General features: G+C 42.6%; 1 protein-coding gene across 1 annotated transcript in view; it reads right to left on the reverse strand.

Moving 5' to 3' along the window:
- Positions 1 to 19,932, reverse strand: part of CCDC14 (coiled-coil domain containing 14) — a 95,689-nt gene that overhangs the window by 31,321 nt on the left and 44,436 nt on the right. Inside the window, 5 exon segments of the mRNA XM_085875208.1 lie at positions 3,192 to 3,330; positions 6,690 to 6,817; positions 16,606 to 16,838; positions 17,094 to 17,206; positions 17,394 to 17,564. Of these exon segments, the coding sequence (XP_085731334.1) occupies positions 3,192 to 3,330; positions 6,690 to 6,817; positions 16,606 to 16,838; positions 17,094 to 17,206; positions 17,394 to 17,564 (784 nt within the window).

The raw sequence follows: 19,932 nt of genomic DNA on the forward strand, positions 1-19,932 counted from the left end.
GCGGCTGTATGGACATGTGGCTCGTTTTCCTGACGCTGATCCTGCTTACCAGATTCTCTCAGCGAGGGAGTCTCATGAGTGGAGGAGACCAGTGGGCCGACCACATGCCTCGTGGTTGCTGCAAGTTGACCATCATCTCAAGGATATGGGGATGGGCCTGGCATCTGCCTGGGGGATGGCCAGACGGAGGCCCCTGGAGTACCGGCGGATAGTGGACGCAGCGACGCGCTGTTTTGGCACATGCTCCCATACCTGACCTGACTGACAACATTTCTCCCAAGTTCCGAATAAAAATATTGTCATTTAGAGCATTTATTTGCAGAAAATGACAACTGATCAAAATAACAACACAAAGATTCAGTGTTTTCAGACCTCAAATAACACAAACAAAGCAAGTTCATATTCATTTTTAAAAACAACACAATACTCATGTTTTAACTTAGGAAGAGTTCAGAAATCAATATTTTGTGGAATAACCCTGATTTTCAATCACAGCTTTCATACGTCTTGGCATGCTCTCCACCAGTCTTTCGCATTGCTGTTGGGTGACTTTATGCCACTCCTGGCGCAAAAAATTCAAGCAGCTCGGCTTTGTTTGATGGCTTGTGACCATCCATCTTCCTCACATTCCAGAGGTTTTCAATGGGGTTCAGGTCTGGAGATTGGGCTGGCCATGACAGGGTCTTGATCTGATGGTCCTCCATCTACACCTTGATTGACCTGGCTGTGTGGCATGGAGCATTGTCCTGCTGGAAAAACCAATCCTCAGAGTTGGGGAACATTGTCAGAGCAGAAGGAAGCAAGTGTTCTTCCAGGACAACCTTGTACGTGGCTTGATTCACGAGTCCTTTACAAAGACAAATCTGCCCGATTCCAGCCTTGCTGAAGCACCCCCAGATCATCACCGATCCTCCACCAAATTTCACAGTGGGTGCGAGACACTGTGGCTTGTAGGCCTCGCGAGGTCTCCGTCTAACCATTAGACGAACAGGAGTTGGGCAAAGCTGAAAATTGGACTCATCAGAGAAGATGACCTTTCTCCAGTCCGCTACAGTCCAATCATTATGGTCTTTTGCAAACCTCAGCCTGGCTCTTCTTTGCTTCTCATTTATGAAGGGCTTTATGTCGAGCTTTGCACGACTTCAGCACTGTCCCTCGGAGCCTGTTTCGAACCATCATCGCCATGCACTTCACCCCAGCTGCCATTTGCCATTTTTTTGTAGGTCACTTGATGTCATCCTACGGTTGTTGAGTGACATTTGAATGAGTTGGCGGTCATCCTGGTCAGCGGAAAGTCGTTTTCACCCTCTGCCAGTCTGTAGCTTTGTTGTCCCCAATGTCTGCTGCTTGACCTTGTTCTTATGAACCGCCGTCTTTGAAATTTTAAGGATGGAAGCAACGTGACGCTCACTGTATCCCTCTGCCCGTAAAGCCAGAATTGAATCTTTCTTTTTCCTCACTCAAAACTTTTCTTTTCAACTCTTTTGGCATGGTCAATAGTCATTTTTTTGATTCCAATTACTTTTGAAGTACTTCTGGCACTGTTTTTGCCATCCAGCTGGTCCTATTGCAAGAGGATAGTGATGACCCACAGCATTGGTTTTTATACTTTTCCTTGCTAAATAAGATTCGGTTCAGTTGATCACCTAATAAGTACCTCACCAAGTAGAATGAGGTGAGCCTGTGTTGGAATTCAACAGACACTGGAATGGAATGGCTGCCATACATGTAGAGATGCTGAATAAAAAATTTTTTGGAGTGGTATATATATATATATATATATTTTTTTTCCAGAACTGTGTATGTATATATATATATATATATATATATATATATATATATATATATATATATATATATATATATATATATATATATATATATATATATATATATATATATATATATATATATATATATATATATATATATATTAGTGGTGCCCCCAGAATCCGAATTTAATTCGTTCCAAGAGGCTGTTCGGGTTCCAAAACTATTTTCCCAATAAGAAATAATGGAAAGTGAATTAATCCGTTCCTGGACCCCAAGAAAACCCACTTTCAAGACACTTTCAACTGAAATTACCCATGTTTAAGGTAAAATAAGATGAGTGAATGACCTTTTCTGGGTCATGAATCTCATTCCAAACCTGGGGGCTGAGCAGGAGCGTTGTCGCTTCTTCTATCAGGTCTGGATGCAGCTCCAGCCTATCAGTGGACATTGGGATCCAAAACGTAAACTGTTCAGCCTGGTGGAGGTATGTAATTAACCATGAAGCACCAAATGGTGTTTTATATCTCAGTACACTTTGTGGAGACACAAAAATGCCGTTTTCACTGCACAGTTCCACGGGAGAGAATCAAGAGGTGAAGCGATTGGGTGACGCAGCATGACGTCACTACCATGCTCACGAAAAAAAAGGTTGAGTTCGTTAAAGCCGATTCATCAGAGGGTCCATTGAATGAGTTCGCTTCATGACGGGTTTTCGAGCTTTTATCGTTTCTTTATTTTTCAGAATCCTACACACGGTCGATTTCGGCAGCTCGAACATGGCAGCGAGATCAGACACACGTGTACCGTTCTCATGCTTAGCGATAAGTTCTTTCTTCAACTCAATTGTCGTTCTCACAGACTTCCTCTTATTCCTATTTGCTTCACTGCTCTTCTTGGGTGCCATGGTGAATGCACAAGGGTGATAATTGAAAAAAAATGCACAAATCAAGGTGAAAACACGAGGTAAAGTAGCGATCGACACACGAGAGATGCTTTCACGAGTCCTTCCACCGACGAACTGAATGAACAAAGCGCGAAGATGCAAGTCGAACAGGTGGGGGAGACATGTGAACAAACATGAACGCCACGTTGTGTTTGGTTTTCGAAAATGTGTTCGGTTTTTAGGGCAAAATTTTCTCGAAAAAATTGTTCGGATTCCAATTTGTTCAATGGGGCGTTCGGATTCTGGGGGCACCACGGTATATATATATATATATACATACATACATACATACATACATACATATATATATCTATATATATATATATATATATATATATATATATATATATATATATATATATATATGCCATGCATTTACTGTAGATGCAACACTGTCATACAATGTTCATGTTGTTTTATAGGACAAGGAAAGCAAGTTCAGCAAAAATGTCATCCATCGAAAACAGCAGCTCACCGTCGCAATTCTTCATTCTCCTTCCGAAGCCAGGCCAACGACGAATGTTCCGCTGTGCTGGCGGATGACAATAAAGTCAACTGGAATATTGAGTCCTCCAAATGCCCGACAAGGCGTGATGATCGTGTATCACTACAACCTGCAACAAACATAGGCTTTGTCATCTCAACTTACTCGTTTACCATGGCTCAAGAGTTAAATTGGGTAAATTTCTTCTTTGCTCATCTTCACAAAGAGAAAGGAAGGTCATCTGTGAAAGCAAAAGATCAAGATATGAAAGTGCTGCTGAAAGGCGTGGTCAATCGTTAAAGTTATTTACGTGGTGCATTAAGTTGTACATGTAATCAAAATGCATTAATGTCATGCAGTGTATTGACTGGGAGCAGAGTGACCAACTTGATGCAGGAGCATCTTCAACAACACTTTTTTTTGCCTGATTGCATGACAAACTACTTCCAAAGGATCCTCAAAATGTAAAGGTAAAATAAAAGACAGTCAAACAGGTTACATTACCCCAATTAATGCCCTTTCAAATCCAACTATTTGACAGTGATCGTTTGCCAGCCCAAAATGAATAAATTGATCAATAAAGGGAACAGAACTCAAATCCAATGATGGTTGTGCTTTCTTTTCCCAGAATATACAAATATAAAAGCCAGGTATACTTTATACCCCCCAAATAAGCAAATATAAACTGGAATGGCACTCGGTAGAATGCATCCCTTCACCAGGCAGAACAGTTTACGTTTTGTAGCCCACCGATTGGCCGGATCTGCATCCGGACCCTTCACCAAAATCTAAACCAGCTTGTTCTCGTCATCGACCCAACTCTTCCACCAAGTTTAATCACAATACATCCACCACTCTTTGAAATACCATGCTGTTCATCGCTTTTGGCCACATCTCTCAATGGAGAACAATCACCGAAAAAATTCTCGTATTTAGATGCGGATCTTCACCAAAGTGGTTGTTCCTACAATTCTGTAGTATTGAGGACCAAGGCTGCCAATTATTATGATCCTTCATCTCTCCTATAATGAAGCACTAAAGGTGATAAATTTCAAACCTAGAAGCTGCATCATTTCAGTACTTCGATTTTATTACACCTTACAGCCAAAGTAACCCAAATCCAAAAGTGATGAAAAAAAAAAAAGATGGCTTGGTATGGATTACAACTTATTTACCCATGTTGATCTCCTTCGCACAATCGAGCTGGTGGCTGATATAAAGTGTAACTATTGTCAATTGTCCTCCCACCAGAGTGCATGCCATGCACACAATGACAAACGTTCTTGCGGGGGCTCCTCAAATACTTCCCCTCCAACAAACTGAGCCTTGTCTGAATACAAAGTTGAAGCTTTCATTAAAAAAAAAAAGTTCTTTTTTTAAAAATAGATTCTCTCCTTGGGGGCAGTAGTGAGCTGAAGCAGAAGAGAAATTAATTGTTGCATCCATTATTTGTGCAATACAGTTGGTGATATAGTGGATGTTAAGGCCCGGTCACACCTTGACGATTTAGCCAGCGATGGCAACGTATTAAAATGTATCTAAAACGCTGGCTTACGTTGAACTTTTGATGTTTTTTTTTTAAAGATTCGGACGTATTCATAGCGACTTGGTGTTACGTATAACGCATTGGTAACGGACACAGAACGTTTCGTTGTGTTATAGATAACTTATACCAACGAATGCTGAACCTGTTGTCGGCCTACACAACCGATGCCCAACGATAGTCTAACTTAGGCATAGCGCGTTGCACGCATCGCCGACGATGTCGTGACGTAGCCTATTAAAAGGCTGACGCACAACGATTCGAATCATAACTGCCGTAGAAATGGAAGTGTCAACATCGCGGTCACACCTTGGCGATCTTGCCAGCGTTTGCCGACCAAAGAAAAATGTGTCTAAAACGTTGGGGCACGTCAAATACGGTATGAGTAAGTTTGGTATACGCGAGTAGAACGCTAAAGTACGCTATCATACGTCGTAGTAAGTAGAGTACGTCAGGAAATTTTAAACATGTTCAAAATTTTACGACGTACTCTGCGTATGACACACGTTCCACATGCGATGGGGATAAGTTTTACACACGATATGTGGACGCTTACACACGTCCACAAAGGCTACTTATAAGCTACTCATAAGTCGAAACACGTCACGGTAATGTCTTTTTACGCGAAACTTATTTCTAACTTATGTTTGACGTGCTTTGAACCAATTCTTTACGTAGTCCCAACACACATCGACGTATGTAGACGTATTCCAATGACGTCTTCCGGTCGACAAAAAAAAATAAATGAACGTGTTTCTAGCTTACAACTGCCATATAAAGACGTGTTCCCAGCGATTTTGGGAATTGGTATATAAAAATGGTGTTCATAAAAGGGAAACCCAACAGTGTTTTCGAGTCCTTTTTGAGTCGATGTCCATGTCAGCAGTAACAGTATCAGTATCAGTATTAGAAGTAGTTTGTTCATGTTGGCAGTAGTAGGTGAGTGTGAGGGGGAGGGTGTGGGTTATGATGGATCGTCCTTACGTTTAACGATTTAACGATTTAAATGATAAACTCAACGATTTAAATGGCTGCATCTCCACTATTGAAAGTAGACGCTTGCGCTCAACAATTGGATTTTTTTTTACACTCAACGACTTTTAAACGGTACCACTCAGCTATTTTCATTGTTTACAATGAACGATTTAAATTGCTGTCACTCGCCTTTGTTTTTTGACGCTGGGGTTTGGAAATTTGAAGCGTTTCTTCTGAACGTGTTAAAACGCTCAAACTCGACTATTTTAAATAGACGCTGCCGATGGACAATTGGAATCATAGCCAAGCTAGACATCGAAGTGTGAACATCCTCGTCATGCCCAAGAAAAGTTTGAAGAATGCTGCAAATAAGTGTCCTGGCCGTGGCCGTGGACGCTGACGCAAGGACGATCCATTATACCGACGTCTTTCAGCCTATGAGTAACTTAAAAGTAACGTCTGTCGATGTGTGGCAACGATCGCGTAACGTGCCAACAACACGTTAATCATAGGTTAGAAATAAGTTTCGGGTACGCTAAACATTACCTCGGCGTGTCTCAATTTATGATTAACTTATAAGTAGCATGTGTTGACGTCTGTCAACGATCGCAGACCGTGCATACAACTTGTGGCCAACGTAGCGGAACGTGTGAGTCATACGCCGGCATACGTCATGAAATTTCAAGCATGAAAAAATTTGAGGACAACCAAAAAGTACAACGTTTAAAGCCAACGTACAACGACGTATGGCAGTGTTTTTCAGCGTGCTCTCAATGTTATCAAAACTTACCCATAACGTATTCAACGTGTGCCAGCGTTTTAGAAAAAAAATTCAAAAATCGGCATACGTTGGCTAAAACGTCAAGGTGTGACCGGGCCTTAACCATGAGTTAGTGTTATAAAAAGACAGGAGCATTTATTCAATTTTTCACAGGTCAATCGATTTATAATATGCACGAGCACACAAGCACCTTGTTGTCCTGTTAAGCTCTCTAGTTCTTCGATCAAGGCCTTCACCAAACGTCCTTGCGGACACTGCTGGAGCCAACTTGTGTTGACATTTTGAGCAACGACTTCTTCAGGTTTTTCTGCTTGTAGCCTGCAAAAGTGATTGAACATCCATCAAAGCAATCAGATAATAATCAAGACACGAGTGGCAAATTGGTACCAAAATTTCAAGAAGTTCTTAAAATTAATTCTTGAGATGCAGATCCAGGTAAAGTTTGGGCCTACGATAACTAAATCACAAAACACAGGTGTGAGGCCCAAGGCGGACCTGAAGGACTGAATGGCATTACAATTTTTAAGATTCAACTTGTAAAACAGCACCATGGAGGGTAGGGATTTCGGGTGTTAACAAGGGTTCCTACACCACATACAGGACTTTCAAAATGAAGTGATGAATGCTAAATGAGGCCTTTTGCATATGTACTCCGTGTTTGTTTCCACTTTTTTGGTTCGGCTCGCAGGGCACTTTCAACAACCATTGCTAGCATGAAATCTGATTCAAACAATCTTTTAAACATATTTCTCAGCATCTCGATGAAAGAGCAGCTATGTCAACATGGTTAACCATAATTGTTGTGTTCCTGAATGAAAATCAGGCTCAAGGAAATATCTGTGGAAGAGGAGTTGGTTCGTGCCATTTCCTGTTAATACTATTACCTCGCGGTGCCCGTGGTTATAACCGCGCGCGCGCACGCACGCACTTTGACCGGCACGCAAGTCCCCCAAAATTTCCTCCCATTTCTCCCTTCCCCAACGAAGCCATTAACAAATATTAAATTCTCAATAGACAAAGTACTTAGTGTGCGGGAGGAGAAAGGAGGGGGAGGGGGAGGGGATGGTTTTGCACACGATTCACATATGTACTCAAACAGCGAACCAACGAATATTTATTTAATTAATCACCATCAAGTACTATTTCTTGGTTTAAGTATCTTTGTTGAGTAGAGATGAAATGATAAAGCTCTCTTTATGCCCTTGTCTGACCACCTGTTGAGCCACATATCATTTTTTCATTAGACACACCCACTTTTACCTAAACCACGCCCACTTTCCCCAAGCCACACCCACTTACATCATTTCCAGTTAGGTCCTACCCCACACATTTTTCCTCAGCTTGCCCCAGGAATTTCCAAAGAAAACCACACCCACCATTCTTATACAAAGGGTTGCAACACAGGCTGAATTTAAACATAATTTTACTTTTATTGAGAATTATTTTTACTTTTACACTTCCAGTTCTAGATTTGCAGCAATTGCAGGTTTCTCTCAGAGGTTTCTGCCGACTTTCTCAAAGTTAAGTTTCTGGTCGTTATCTGTTACGGTTTAACTGTTTATTTTCTCACCTCCATGTTACTGTATGTTCCTTGTTCGGTTTTGTTTCAAAAATCGTGCTATTTTGTGAGTTTTTGCCGTCCTTGTCTTACCGGGTTCTTTGAGGACTACCCATCCTTCCCCTCCAGGTGTACGATCGTTTTTATTTGTATTCTCTCCCTATTACCTTAAATTCCTATTTTCCCCACTTTCCCAATGTCCCCATCCCTCCCAACTAAACTCTGTTTCTTGTCTTAAACTCAAAAGAAAAAAAACTACCTTTCTTCCTGCATCCCCACGGTCCCGATCCTTATTATTATTCTTCTACCTCTGCTTCTTCTTCTTCTTCTTCCTCCTGCCGGCACACCATCTTTATTCTACTTGAGCTGACCTACTCTCGCCATTACCTTCACAATTTATTCCTTCAACCTTCCATTCCCGAATCTTACCCATTCTTCTTAAAAATCCATCAAAAAAGAACAATCTTCCTTGTATTCTTTCTTTCCATACACCTCCTGTAACCACGTGTCTCTCTACTCGTCCTGATACTTTTCATCGATCCATCACCTTCACTGCGTTTACCGTTCCAAATTCACCAAACACCTCCACTATTTTACTTCAACCTTTCCTTTTCCGAATGTTATGCAATCCTTATTTAAAATAAATAAATAAACACTTTTTACTGTGCACCTCCCATCATCAAGTGCTTCCCCTGTAACCACGTGATCAGTTTCCACCCTCTGCGTTTACCAATTCAAATTCACCATTCACCTCATGATTTTTCTGCAAGCTTTCCATGACCTAATCTTATGAAAACTCAAAAATAATAATAATAATAACAATAAAAATGATTTCTTATAATGCTTCATCTTCCTTTTTCACATGTGTGCTTCTCATTACTGTATCATAATTCACGACTCTTCTTCTATTTCAGCAGACTGCTCTCAATTCGACCTTTCCTTCATACCCTGCCGAAAAAAATCCAACTGTTACAGCATTTCTTCTCTCTAGTCTCTGAATTTGCCTTTATTGCATCCATCAAGAAATGTCTTTAATCGCATCTCTGACCTAAAAATTTTATAAACTCCAGTTTGCTATGAATGTTCGCTTTCCATCAACCATTCATTTTTTCCAACTTCAGTGCAAACTCACTCCTCTCACTCCTCCCTCTCAAAGCAACCATCACACTCTTCTCCCTCCAAGCCTCCCTCTCACCTTTCTCAAAACCCCCCCCCTCACCTTTGTCCCACCATTCACCCCCCCTCACTCACCCCCTTCAAAGTTTCCCCCCCTCACATCCACAAGGCTGCCTCCTTCCCCTGCCCTCTCACCTCCATATCATCACTCCACCTCCTCAAATCCTCAACTGCCTTCTGCCCCCTCTCTTGCCCCCCCTCTCCCCCAGCACCACAGAGCCTTTTCTCATCCTCATCCAGCCCCCTCCCAAAGCTCTTCTGCAATCCCCTACACTCTTTCAACAACTCTCCTTACTCCCCCTCCCCACCCTTGTCCTATCCTCCCCCTCCCCTCCCATCCCCTGCACCCAAAGCCTCCTCCCCTCCCTCTTCATCAAGTGTGGACCTCAAATATCCGGAGCCTTCGCTCAAACCTTACATATTTTCCAGACAGGTTGCCACTGACAAACCAGACATAATCTGCCGAACAGAAACTTTCCTCCCCCAAGACGTGTCTGACTCCCAATTATCTCTCCCTGGTTACTCCCTCCTGCGGTATGACAGACCTGAGCCTCGTCCTGGTGGAGGAGTTTCTCCCTTCATAAAAGACTATTCCTCATTCTCCATGCACTGCCCTCACTCCCCCACATCCCCAGGAATACCTCTGGCTATGGCTTCCCCTCCACTCCCACCTCATGTTTATATATGTACTGTACCGTCCACCAAACAGTGATGACTCCATTTACACCTCACTATCCGAAAACATGGACCAACTTCTATCTTCTCATTCGAACTCTCTCTTCCTCACATGTGGTGACTTCAGTTGTCATCATCCAGTTGACTAGGTGTGGGTACCTCTCTCACCTGTCATGGCACCTCAGGAAAAGCTTTCTGCGACTCATTGGGACTGACTCAATCGGTCAATTTCCCGATCCAGATCTCAACCAATGGTACTCTATCTCTTCTGGATCTGATTTTGACAAATTTCCCTGACAATATCTGCTGCTCTTCCTCCGCTCCAATCGGTTCTTCTGACCACGTGCTTGTCAAAGTGGACATCTCTCTGGCTGTACTCAGAGAACCACCTCAGTGCCGTCGAGTCTGGCATTCCACTCAAGCCGACTGGCAGGGTATCCAAGTAGCCATCAAACTTCTAGACTGGTCTCCTATAGCTACTTTCTCCAACTTCAACTCATCCTGGGAATTCTTTCAGAGAAACTTGCTCTCCCTCATGCACAGATATATATATATATATATATATATATATATATATATATATATATATATATATATATATATATATATATATATATATATATATATATATATATATCCCCTCTCGTCTTTAGTTGTCCTACCCTTCCTCCCACCCATGGTTCACTGAAGCTTGTGGCGAGGCAGTTGTCCTGAAACAATTTGCCTTTGCTTCATGGATAGCTAAACCCAACTGAGGATAATCACAGTTCCTTCCATAAAGCTCCGAACAAGTGTGTATCTACCCTCACGAGAGCCAGAAAACAACATCTTTCTAAGCTCAAGTCTGTACTCTCAAACCTCTCTCCCTCCTCCAAATCCTGGTGGCATCCAATCAAATCTGTTTCTGGTGTATGTTCCCCCTCCATCCCCTCCCTTTCCTTAAATGGCAGCACTGCTGATACCGCACGTGAAAAGGCTGAATGCCTAAACTCTGTGTTTGCATCAAAATATTGTGTCCGAAACCCATCGCTTTCTGAACCGACCTTACCCAGTCACACCCAACTGTCCCTGGGCTCTGTGTCCTTTTCGTCCGACAAAGTGGAGAGCCTGCTGTCAAACCTCGACTCAGATTCTGCAACCGGTCCAGACGGCATCAGCCCACGTGTCCTAAAAACCTGCTCCTCTGCTCTAGCTCACCCTCTGTCTGTTCTATTCACCCTCTCATTTGCTCAAGGTCATCTATCATCTGCTTGGAAATCAGCAAACATTACTGCCCTGCATAAAAAGGTGCAAAAACAGATCCCTGCAACTACAGACCAATCAGCCTTCTCTCAATAATCAGCAAGGTTATGGAATCCATCACGCTTCAGACATGAAATCCTTCCTCTTCTCCAATGGCTTGATTTCTGATCATCAATTTGGCTTCAGACCAGGTCACTCCACCCTGGATATGTTACTTCTGCTCTCCCAATAATGGATGGAGGTCCTCAATGCCGGACATGAAATCAGAACCATATCCCGAGATGTATCGCGTGCCTTTGACATTAATGGTCTGGCACCATGCCCTGCACACCAACCCCTCTTCCAATGGCATCCAAGGCCATTTCCACTCATGGCTCACAGACTTCCTCTCCTGTCACAATCAACGTGTGGCCCCATATGGAGTTCTTTCATCCCCTCTTCCTGTCAAGACTTGAGTTCCTCAAGGCAGCGTTCTGGGCCCTGTTCTTCATCAACGCTCTCTCCGACTCTCTGGAAAATCGTCTTTATCCCTTTGCTGATGACTCCACCCTCTACTGTACCATCTGTCATCCCTCAGACCGGAAAGCAGCAGCTTCTTCGCTCACTGCAGATCTAGGAAAAAAAATCACAAACTGGTCCAACACGTGGAACGTGTCTTTCAATCCGGACAAATCTCACACTCACTTTGTCTCTCCGAAAGGACCGTTTGGAAAACCACCCTCCCTCTACTTTCTCAACAATCCTTTTGAAGAAGTCCTTTCTTTCAAGCTTCTGGGTGTCACCATCTGCCATGATCTTTCCTGGGAAAGCCACATTTCCAACCTGGCCTCCAAAGCCAGTCGCCGACTGGGAATCCTCCGTCGTGCAAAGTCCTTCTCACCTGAGCTCCTGACCACATACAAAGCTTTCGTCCAGAGCCTGATGGAGTACTGCTTTCTCATCTGGGCTCGTGCTCCTGCCTCCCACCTTTCTTGGCTTCACGCTGTGGAAACCAAGGCATTTTGGATCATTGGCATCTCCCGCGATGAGGCTGAGTCTTTGTGCCTCTCAAGCTCTCACCGCAGGCAGATCGTTGGTCTTTCTGTCTTCTACCGTCTCCTCTCCAGTCTCACCCCCACCCCCCTGCTCTGTCTGCAATTTGATCCCACCATATTTCCGCATGGCGTTCAAAGTCTGCCAACAACCCCCTTCTGGTAAAACTACCAAAATCACAAATAACTGCTCACCTTCACTCTTTCATTACTCTTTTTTCCCACCTTTGGAATAAACTCCGTCACTCTGTTCAACCCCATTCTTCCCTCCAGGCCTTCAAAACAGCTGTTCACCACCACCTCTTATCGTCCCCCATCCAAATCCTCAATCTTTTCAACTCTGTTAATCCACCCCAAACTCACCTCCTTCAAATTCCCTGCTTTCCTTCCTGAAAGTCCCTGTAATATCCATCTTGTATTCCCCATGTTCCCCACCCCATCCCTCCCCTGCCACAGATCACCTAATGTCTCTGTTCCCCACTATGTTGTCCTTCCACTCCCACCCCCCTTGGTGTGCGTTGTGTGTTAGCTCTCGTATGAGCCTCGACAAGGTATACAAAAAAAAACAAAAACAATGGACGACTGTGCTGACTTTGGAGTTGCTTGGAGTCCTCATACCTGTGTGGAACTAAATCTTCAAATTGATGAACTTCATTCAAACCTCTTATCTGTTGAGGAAAGATTTTCTTTTCATATTTACAGAGTTTGGTTTAAACATAAAATAATTTAATAATTACTTCACTTAATTAATACGTTTTTATTTTTTTCTCACAGGAAATTGTATCAGGAAAGTGCCAACAGTGCTTCCACAAATATCATTATCCCCACCAAGTGGATAATATTCATCTTTGCGAGACTGATTAAATTCTTTCAGGTCTTGTAGTTTTATTTTAAATGACCAATTATAACCCAAGTCATTCATATCAAACCCCGAAGATTCTATTCTCATAAAAACTATACACTCTTCTTTATCAAATTTAATTTCAATTGGAGCTGTGAATTCTGTATGACCCAGAGATAAAAAGCAACACTTCTGTATTCTTGGAATTTAAGGATATATATTGTGATAAATCATAATCTCACCAAATCATTTGCATCTACAGGGCTTGGATAATTGGTTAATTTGACAGCATTTTTCATATTAATATTTTTTGTTTTGTTGTATTTGTGTCGTTCAGCCTGTGCCTTGGTATAATAATTATTTCAAGTCCCTCCTAATTATAATTTGACAAATCAATATCTAACTCTTCGGTTAGACCAAAGGTCAAACCATCTTTTCCAACATGTCATTTATATTAGAATAAAAATAACTTCATAATTTTCTTTTTATTATTGTTGAGTTGAAATAACACACATAGGCATAATTGACCACAACATTTGAAATGTTTGATAAACACCATTCTGGAGGAATCTCATTCCTTCAACAGGTGGTGGAAGACCATAACTATCAAATTATATTTGTCCTGATTATTATAAATACAAACCCAATGAGAACCATTTCCATTATTATCTTCCAAATTCATAATAATGTACTTTGTATATTTAGACAAGTTTGTTATGACATTAATTTATCGATCATACAAATAACCACATTCTCAATTTATTTTACAATATTTGGCAAGTTCTATATTTGATGATGTATTCTTTCCAAATTCTTTAAATGACTCATCAATGCTCATTTATTTATGACAAATATATAATCCATTACCCCTTTTAGTAAATTTTACACCAGTTTGTGTGATTGAAGAAAGCATATCTCCAAATAACATTCTTGCTTTATCATGTAGGTTTTCAAATTTTTCAGCAAAATCAACAATTACACCACTCCCACCAATTTGTTTCTATAACTCTTTGTTATGTCTTTCCAACGCCCTTTGAGCCTTCCTTTCAATGGCAGTTTTTACCGCTGTGGAGATACCACCTGTCAAAGCTCCCACCATACCAAGACCTGCCAATAAAGGAGGGAGGGATATAATAAATCCTCCACTCGTCTCCCTGACTGAATATTTCTTCAACATCGGTTTTGACATTTTATTTTTTATGAGCCAGTATCATTCAAGATTTTCACCTGTTCTCTTGTGAGCCAAACATCAATTCTTCCAGCTCCTTTTCTCTGAATTGTATGAACGTTAATCATAGAAGGCTTTTGATTTTGAATACATAATTTTAGCTTATTATGATCGATTTGATCAACATATACCACAGTTGGCACTTTACTACTCATTTATTTATCAAAGAAATTAAGAGATTAATCATAACACCATTCTCTGTATTCATATGTATTCTGTTTCTTCCAAAAGCAAACAATATGCATCAACTTCTTCACTCTCTCTCCTCTTTTAATGTATAGGGAAGTATCCACTCCATTAGACTTTATAGTTTCCTTTTAAACGCTCAGGTTAATCGTGTAGATTGTACAAAGTTTTTTTTTTATGCTACCATATCCAAAATAGGTTCGTTATTACCATTGCTTTCACACACCTTTTGGTAAGACTTGTATGCTTCAGCATAATCATTTTTTACCAATCACTTTCCAATCTATCTCATGGATAAAATGTTCCATCCAGAGAAACCCAACGTTGTTTCCCCTTGGCATTATCACTCAATGCATTATTCTTATCAGTCGCAGTATCTCTATCTGGATTCTTAAAAATGAGCCATAGGTATCGTGACTTTCCTTCTAGAACACCAAAATTCCAAGTGTAAGTGGTTTGGTTTAGTTTAACGTGTTGACATCTTTTAAGGTATGATACATTTAGTGGTTTCTTTGAGTTAAGTCTTGCATGAGCTAAGAGGATATGTTCCAACTCCAAGCTTCAGACAGAGATGGACAAGATTGCTGGCATCCTCAATGAGAATGGATATCCTGAGTATATAATCAGGAGGTTTATGCACAAATTCCTCACTGCTATAGATGAACAGAAGATGGGTCCTGAAAAGTGCCCGGTCTGCACCAAGATTCCTTGGAAAGGGAAAACGGCACAAAGATATGAGGAACAAATCAAAAGATACATCTCAAGCATGTATCTGGCTGTTCATCCAAGAAAGATTTTCACCTCTCGATGTCTGATTCCTGCAGTTAAGAAGGATGTTCTGCTTGCCTCAAAACTTAGCAATATTATTTACGAGTTCAAGTGCGGTGAGATGCTCAGTATGTAGGTAGAACTACCCAGACTCTGACTGACAGAATCAAACAGCATGTCCCTTTGTCCACCAGGAAAACCCCTCTTGGTACACGAATACAGCCGGTACATGCTTGTAAGGTCTCAGTATCAATCCCAACATCATGTGTATCTGCTATTGAACAGCATTTGATTGAGAATCCAAACTGTGCTGAACAATATAATGTGGATGCATTCAAGATATTGAGTAGAGGACGAAGTATAACGCGTCTCCAACTACTAGAAGCGACATTTATCTATTCCATAGACCCTACGTTATTACGGAAAAAAAAAAGAGTTTGCCCACTCGCTTTGCTTATTTGTGAAAGAAGAATAAGAACACAAACTCATCTCACGATCACAGATATTGATGAAGAGGATTCCACAACAGCCTGAGTGGCTCCGCCTCAGACTCTGCAACCTCCAATTGGAGAGCTGATCACTGAACAGGCTCCTCCCACCTCGACCATTGGGAGGTGACGAATCGGTAGAGAACGTCCAATCCGAAATGACTTTGTTGATAGGTGATTTCCTCTATATTTTCTTGAAGCCCAGGAACCAAACCACCCTTTTCCCATTAGCTCTTGGTTTCCACTATCACGGCATTTCCTAGGAATCTAACTCCCACGATATTTGAGGGTTTACTGTACTTGTAATGGCACTCACAGCCAATACATCTCTCTCCCAACCCCACCCCTCCTCCCAAACATGATTAATAGTAAATAACACAATTTTAAATTTACCCTGTGTATCGACAAGCCCCGGATATGACCTTCCCACTGATCTTAAGAGGCACGAAGGCTGGGTTATAACGTACCATCTTCGGCCTTTCACAGGTGCACATCACCAGGAATTTTTGCAATACGGACTGTAACATATCAACTTTTTGAACAAGTTGATCAGGAAGTTCTCAAACTGCTTCAATTGTGCAAGGTACAATCCTTTCTCATGGATATACTTACAAATACTTGCAGCTACTTTAAAAGTTTTGTTTTAGTCATTTCATTCTGCAATCCTTATCTGAGGTATGAAAGATGTTCAAGACCACCCTGATTTACTTTCTGACTCAGGGGTTTCTGTGCATGCGCGACAAGCAAATAGGGAGGGGAAATACACCATTTTGAAAGTCCTGTATTAGCTACAGAGTACAACACATACAATTCTCAGTGTCTAATTTCCATTGGTATGCAGGACTTCCTCAACAATTTGAACCCAATGAGTCATGGGCATTTAGGAAACAGTGTGTTGCCCAATGTATCACACCTGCTGAGTGATGAACACTCGTCGGTTGTCGTATGCTTCACTCTGGAGGAGACATGGTTGGTGTGAACATTAGTGGAATGAGATCGCCTGTCGTTGGACACAGCTTGTTCATCAAACGTAGAAACGACAGGCACAAAGGGTGCTGAAGTGGCATGTAACTGGGATGGAGGACTTGCAGGCAGCGATGAGGATTGGACAAAATTGCTTGAAGTCCAGAATCTTGTACCACAATCCTGAAGGAGGAGGATACAAATCTAAAACAAAGCATAAACCCACTTTCTAAATTACCTGAAATTTTCCTTAAAAAGCAGTCACCACATTTACATTTAACAGCTTTGTATCGAACATGGATATTGATTCCTCAAATGTTATGCCTTCAACATATCTGGTCAAGATAAGTGGCCACAAGGGTGTGTCCATGTTGCCACATTATTTGGGTTAGTTTTGCGAGAGTGGCTAAAGTAGAGGAAACTCCAGTTTTCCCATACCTGTGCTTGCTCATCTTGCTGTCCATGGGAAGAGGTCATTTGGCGCTCAGGAGAGGCAAGTGCTGGCGTGGCATAGGGCAATCGAGCATCAAATGCCAACTCAGGCTCATACCCTGGAGGAATACACATAAAAGGAGGAGGAAGGGGCCTCAAAATACGATGCACAGCGGCTCATGACCAACTTAGCAAAATCGGAAAATTGGTTTTGTAAGTAAATAGCTGCCGTTTGTACAATGAAACTTAAACCAAATACGACAGAAGTGCCTCTTGAAAGCATCACATCAGTGAAAAGGCATTAACCAAGTCTTGCTGGGATAGATTGGCTGTGTGTCGAATGAGGAATCGTCTTGGGGTAGTTCAAACTTGTGGCTGGTGGAAAGCACTCCGACTGAAAGGCAACTTGTGTTTGCTGTTGAAAACCCATGGAAGGGTTGTGATGAGCAGAAGATGGGTCTCGTTCTCCAATTGAGACTGGTGAGAGAAACAGGACATAATAAAATCCAATTCTCAATAACTGAACCACAGGCAAGCCACGTCTACATTGTCATTGGGAGTCCGGTAAGACCGAGCTTCAATATCATGTAACCAGCAAAATATACGGTATAATACACATATACTGTTTACATAAACTTGATAAATATGTAATTCAAATGGAACTTTCAGCGAAGTTGCAGTTTGTGGGACAGAACTGCCCCATGCTAAATGTGGTGTCAGCTGCAACATTGCTAACTACAGCATCAACGACAACACCATTCAAGACAGTTTCATGCATACCTCCACTCGGCTTAACAGTTTACGTTTTGTATCTTACCAATAGGCCAGATCTACTGTCTTGAACCAAAATCTAATTGGCTTGTTCTTGTCATCTAACCAACTTACCCACCAAGTTTTGTCATAATCCATTCACAACTTTGAGATATTGTGCTATATATAGATTTTGGCCTCATTGCTCAATGGTAAAGAATCACAGGTAAAACTTTAAAAAATAAAAATTGTTGTATCCAGATTTGGATCTTCACCAAAATCGAATACATTTGTGCTCTTCACACACCCAATCTGTCAACAAAGTTTCGTTCAAATCCGTCCATAACTTTTTGAGATATCGTACTATATACAGCTTTTTACCCTGTCACTCAATGGTGAAGAATCATAACAGCTTTTCCGATCCGGATCTGGATTCACATCTTCACCAAAATCGAATATATGCTTCCTTGTCATGCACCCGTGTCCACAAAGTCACATCCGAATCCATCCAAAATTATTTGAGATTTTAATATTTTTTGAACACGTGGTCAAGGCTCGTAGAAGAGATAGTACAGCGCACAGATAAGGATGCAATCAGACAAAAACAGGACACAAAACACACATGAATGGGGTGGACAAAATGGATACAAAAGGAAACTCCAAGGAGGGAAAACTGGAAAATTGGAAAGAGGAAGGTTTGGGGTGGGGTTAACTAGAGTGTACGAGGTGCAGTGGAACACGAGAAGCAAGCGTGTCAGCATCAACTCCGCTTCATTGCGCGTCCGGATGTACATTCCTGCCACCCCTAGCGGGCGAGTCATGATATACGAAAACCCAATCACGTGATACAGCCCACTCCTCCCCTCGTAAAATGACAAGTCAAATGATGAAAGGACAAGCATAACATGACCACCCGAAACCAATCAACACTCATAATCCTGCAAGTACCGCGGCCGCACCCTGACCCGCCTCGGACGGGCAGCGCCGCCAGACAGCCCAGGCTCAGACGCCTCCCGGCTCGGTCGAGGTGACACCCTCGCCGGACTCGCGCCATCTGCACGAACAACTGCCCCCGGCCGACCAGCAGCCCGACGTCCCCGGGCAGGACAGAATTAGGCGAAGACCCCCTTGGGCGTCGGCACATCCGGCTGTGGCGATACAACGTCTGGCCCCGGCGACATTACAGGTGGGGGTCCCACACCGTTCGGCCCGGAGGGGTGTGGGGGGGGGGGTGACGCTGGACAGCGATCATGCATTTGGTCCACGTGCCGCTTCCACACCTCCCCACCATCAGTACGCACCATGCAATTCGCCAGCCCCAGTACCACCGAGACCACAGCCGGCACCCATTTGGAACTGTGGAAATAATCGCGCACCATTACCCGCTGCCCCACATTGAAGCCGCGCAGCAGCGTCGGACGCGACACCGCCCCACTCCCCGACCCTCCAGGTCGCAGCAAATCCAGTCTGGACCGCAATGCCCGTCCATAGAGACGAATGGCAGGTGAATCACCCATGACAGGATGAATTGCGTTCCTGTAATGGAGCAAAAAGACATCGACCACTGTCTGCAGAGGTGCAACACCCCCCCCCCCTGCGCAAAGCCCGTTTCAACATCTTAACAAACGACTCAGCCTGCCCATTTGTCTCAGGATGATACGGTGAGGACCTTAGATGTCGAATACCATTTTGACGCATAAACTCATCAATTACACCTGCGATGAACTGCGGACCGTTATCAGAGACCAGGATCTCCGGTAATCCTTTATTAGCAAAGATCATCCGCAGTTTCTCCACTGTAATGTTTGCTGATGTATGCTGCATTACTACAAACTCCGGCCATTTAGAGAATGCATCGATCACAATCAAAAACATTTTGCCATTAACCGGCCCCGCAAAATCTACATGGACCCTCTGCCAGGCTCTTGCTGGGGTAGGCCATAGCCCCGAAGCTCGACGCGGGTTATCAGGATCTGTTTGACACGTGGCGCAACGCTTAACCAACTGCTCAATGTCTGTCCAACCCCAGCCACCACAACAGGCTACGAGCAAGACTCTTGGTCTTCACGACGCCAAGGTGACTGGCATGCAGTTC

Source organism: Eptatretus burgeri, chromosome 3 (genome assembly GCF_056783735.1).
Source record: "Eptatretus burgeri isolate ZD-2024b chromosome 3, Ebu_testis_v1, whole genome shotgun sequence".
Taxonomy (NCBI): domain Eukaryota; kingdom Metazoa; phylum Chordata; class Myxini; order Myxiniformes; family Myxinidae; genus Eptatretus; species Eptatretus burgeri.